The following is a 2020-nucleotide window of genomic DNA, read 5'->3' as shown; positions in this document are numbered from 1 at the left end:
GAAAATGTCATGTGATCTGACAAAACCTCCTGTGATAATAATTATGTGTATAATTACCCCTTTTCCCTTATGTCTATATTGAACACAAGGTATAGACCGTGTCATCCTTGTCTAGTTCAATATTGGGCCCATAGACATTTATCCTGTTACGCAGGATGGGCAAATTCCATCTAGGACACTCATGTCCCTCAGCATGCTTTGTGGAGTACCCATCAACTGTCTTTATGGTTATCCAGTTACGGACAACGTTGGATCAGCAACAAAGCACTCGACTCTACATCTAGGATCCATAGTGATTTCAGGTCGAAGAGTGGTATACACTATTATCACCATGAGAATAACTTATGACACTTTGCATAACTTTCTATATAGTATTCTCATAGCGGGTCAATCTGGTATAAATATTACTCCTAATATTCATACCTATGTTTAAGACTTGATAACTCTTTATCCATGACCCATGAGATGTGATCATCAAATTACAAACATAATAGTCTTAATGCTTTAATGTTATCCCACTTCACATTAAAGCTTGACTACGGATACTTTAAGAACAGTGCCCTTATGTTTAATGTGTTCTCATGATTAAGTCACACTTAATACATTAAACGGACTATCTATTCTAGGGACTTTATTAATCAACCATAATAAAGAAAATGCCTTTTATTATTAATAAATAATTCGATACAAGTACCAAAAGTATTGGCCTCTAGGGCTTACACCAACAATCTCCCACTAGCACTAGAGCCAATCAGGCATACCCCGTATGCCCATTGATCTAGTATGTCCATCACTATTTAGAGATAGATATTTCAACTGAAACCGATTAGGAGCCGTGTCCAAATTGTATTGGTACTGCTTTAGAAAAGCATTATCTAGGTCCTACCATGATTGAATATGGCTTCTTTCTAATTCCATGTACTAACTCAATGATGCCCCACTCAAAATGTCTTGAAAATAGTGAATCATTAGCTTTTCGTCGAGAGCATAGGAGGTCATTTTTCGGCAGAACATCACCAAATGGCGTTTTGGGCAGCTATCCCCTTTGTACTTCTGAAAGTGGGGTACTTTAAATTTCGGGGGTAAAACCAGGTCAGACACTAAACACATGTTTAAAGTATCCAGATCATAATAATCATGCCCCTCTATAGCTTCCAGTCTTTCATTCAGCACATGGTACTTTTCAACAATCTCAATAACCTCTGGTCTCTTGGTCTTCCTCACCAAGATTGCCCCTTGGTCATTTGGCTCTGAGAATGTAAAACTATGATACTTAATTGCATCATGAGGTGAGTAATGTCCATCTTGGATAATGTGATGCTCTTGTATAGCAGGGTTCTCAAAAGGGATCCGAACAGGCTGAGGTTGAGCTCGATTGTTCACTTGAGGTGGAATGACATTTCCAGTGACGACAGTCCGTTGAATGTTGTCCTCTCTATTTGCCAAAGCTACCATAACCTCTATGAGTTGGTTCAACTGGTTTCTCATTACGTCAATATCATCTCTTGACATAGTCTGGTTTTGCTCTTTAGGGTCCATGATCTTTCAAAAGCTACTGCGAGTCTGATACAGGTGTCAGGAAATTAGATGCGGGTTATGGACAAAGGATGGATGAGTTTTTTGGTATTTTGGAAAATGATATGCAATGCATGCTTATGAATGCAAATGTGATGGCATGTGAATGGATGCAATGCATTTTTTGTGTGTTTTGGTATGCAAAGAAAATGCAACACAACTATAGTTAGGATTCGAGGTAACATGAGTAACTCAGAACAACCTAATAGCTAGGCTTCTTAATAGATAGTTATAGGATTTCTACCCATAAACCCGCTCATAGGATAGTTTATATATTGATGGATAAGGTTCCCAGAGTCACGGACCATAATCGTATCAACGTCATGCAACAGGCTAGCCGCTTTATGACAAGAGTGACGAAAGGTCTCTTCTGAGCAAAGTTTTCATGTTGGGTGCAACAAGAAGAGACCCTTGGAGTCCAACATTCCACAACCACCAAAGCAGA

The 2020-nt window shown here is 38.9% G+C and overlaps 1 protein-coding gene across 1 annotated transcript; it reads right to left on the bottom strand.

Moving 5' to 3' along the window:
- Positions 1–921: 921 nt before the first annotated feature.
- On the bottom strand, positions 922–1539 carry LOC127102956 (uncharacterized). The gene has a single exon (XM_051040268.1). It carries the CDS (start codon positions 1537–1539, stop codon positions 922–924), a length of 618 nt encoding a protein of 205 aa, XP_050896225.1.
- Between the last annotated feature and the right edge of the window lie 481 nt (positions 1540–2020).

The sequence above is a fragment of the Lathyrus oleraceus genome, chromosome 7 (assembly GCF_024323335.1).
Source record: "Lathyrus oleraceus cultivar Zhongwan6 chromosome 7, CAAS_Psat_ZW6_1.0, whole genome shotgun sequence".
Classification (NCBI taxonomy): domain Eukaryota; kingdom Viridiplantae; phylum Streptophyta; class Magnoliopsida; order Fabales; family Fabaceae; genus Lathyrus; species Lathyrus oleraceus.
The sequence above is the reverse complement of the archived record's forward strand: the minus strand, read 5'-3'. Positions and strand labels throughout refer to the sequence as shown.

Excerpts from the sequence above, each read along its gene's own strand:
- LOC127102956 (XM_051040268.1), bottom strand. The coding sequence starts at position 1,539 with ATGGACCCTAAAGAGCAAAACCAGACTATGTCAAGAGATGATATTGAC.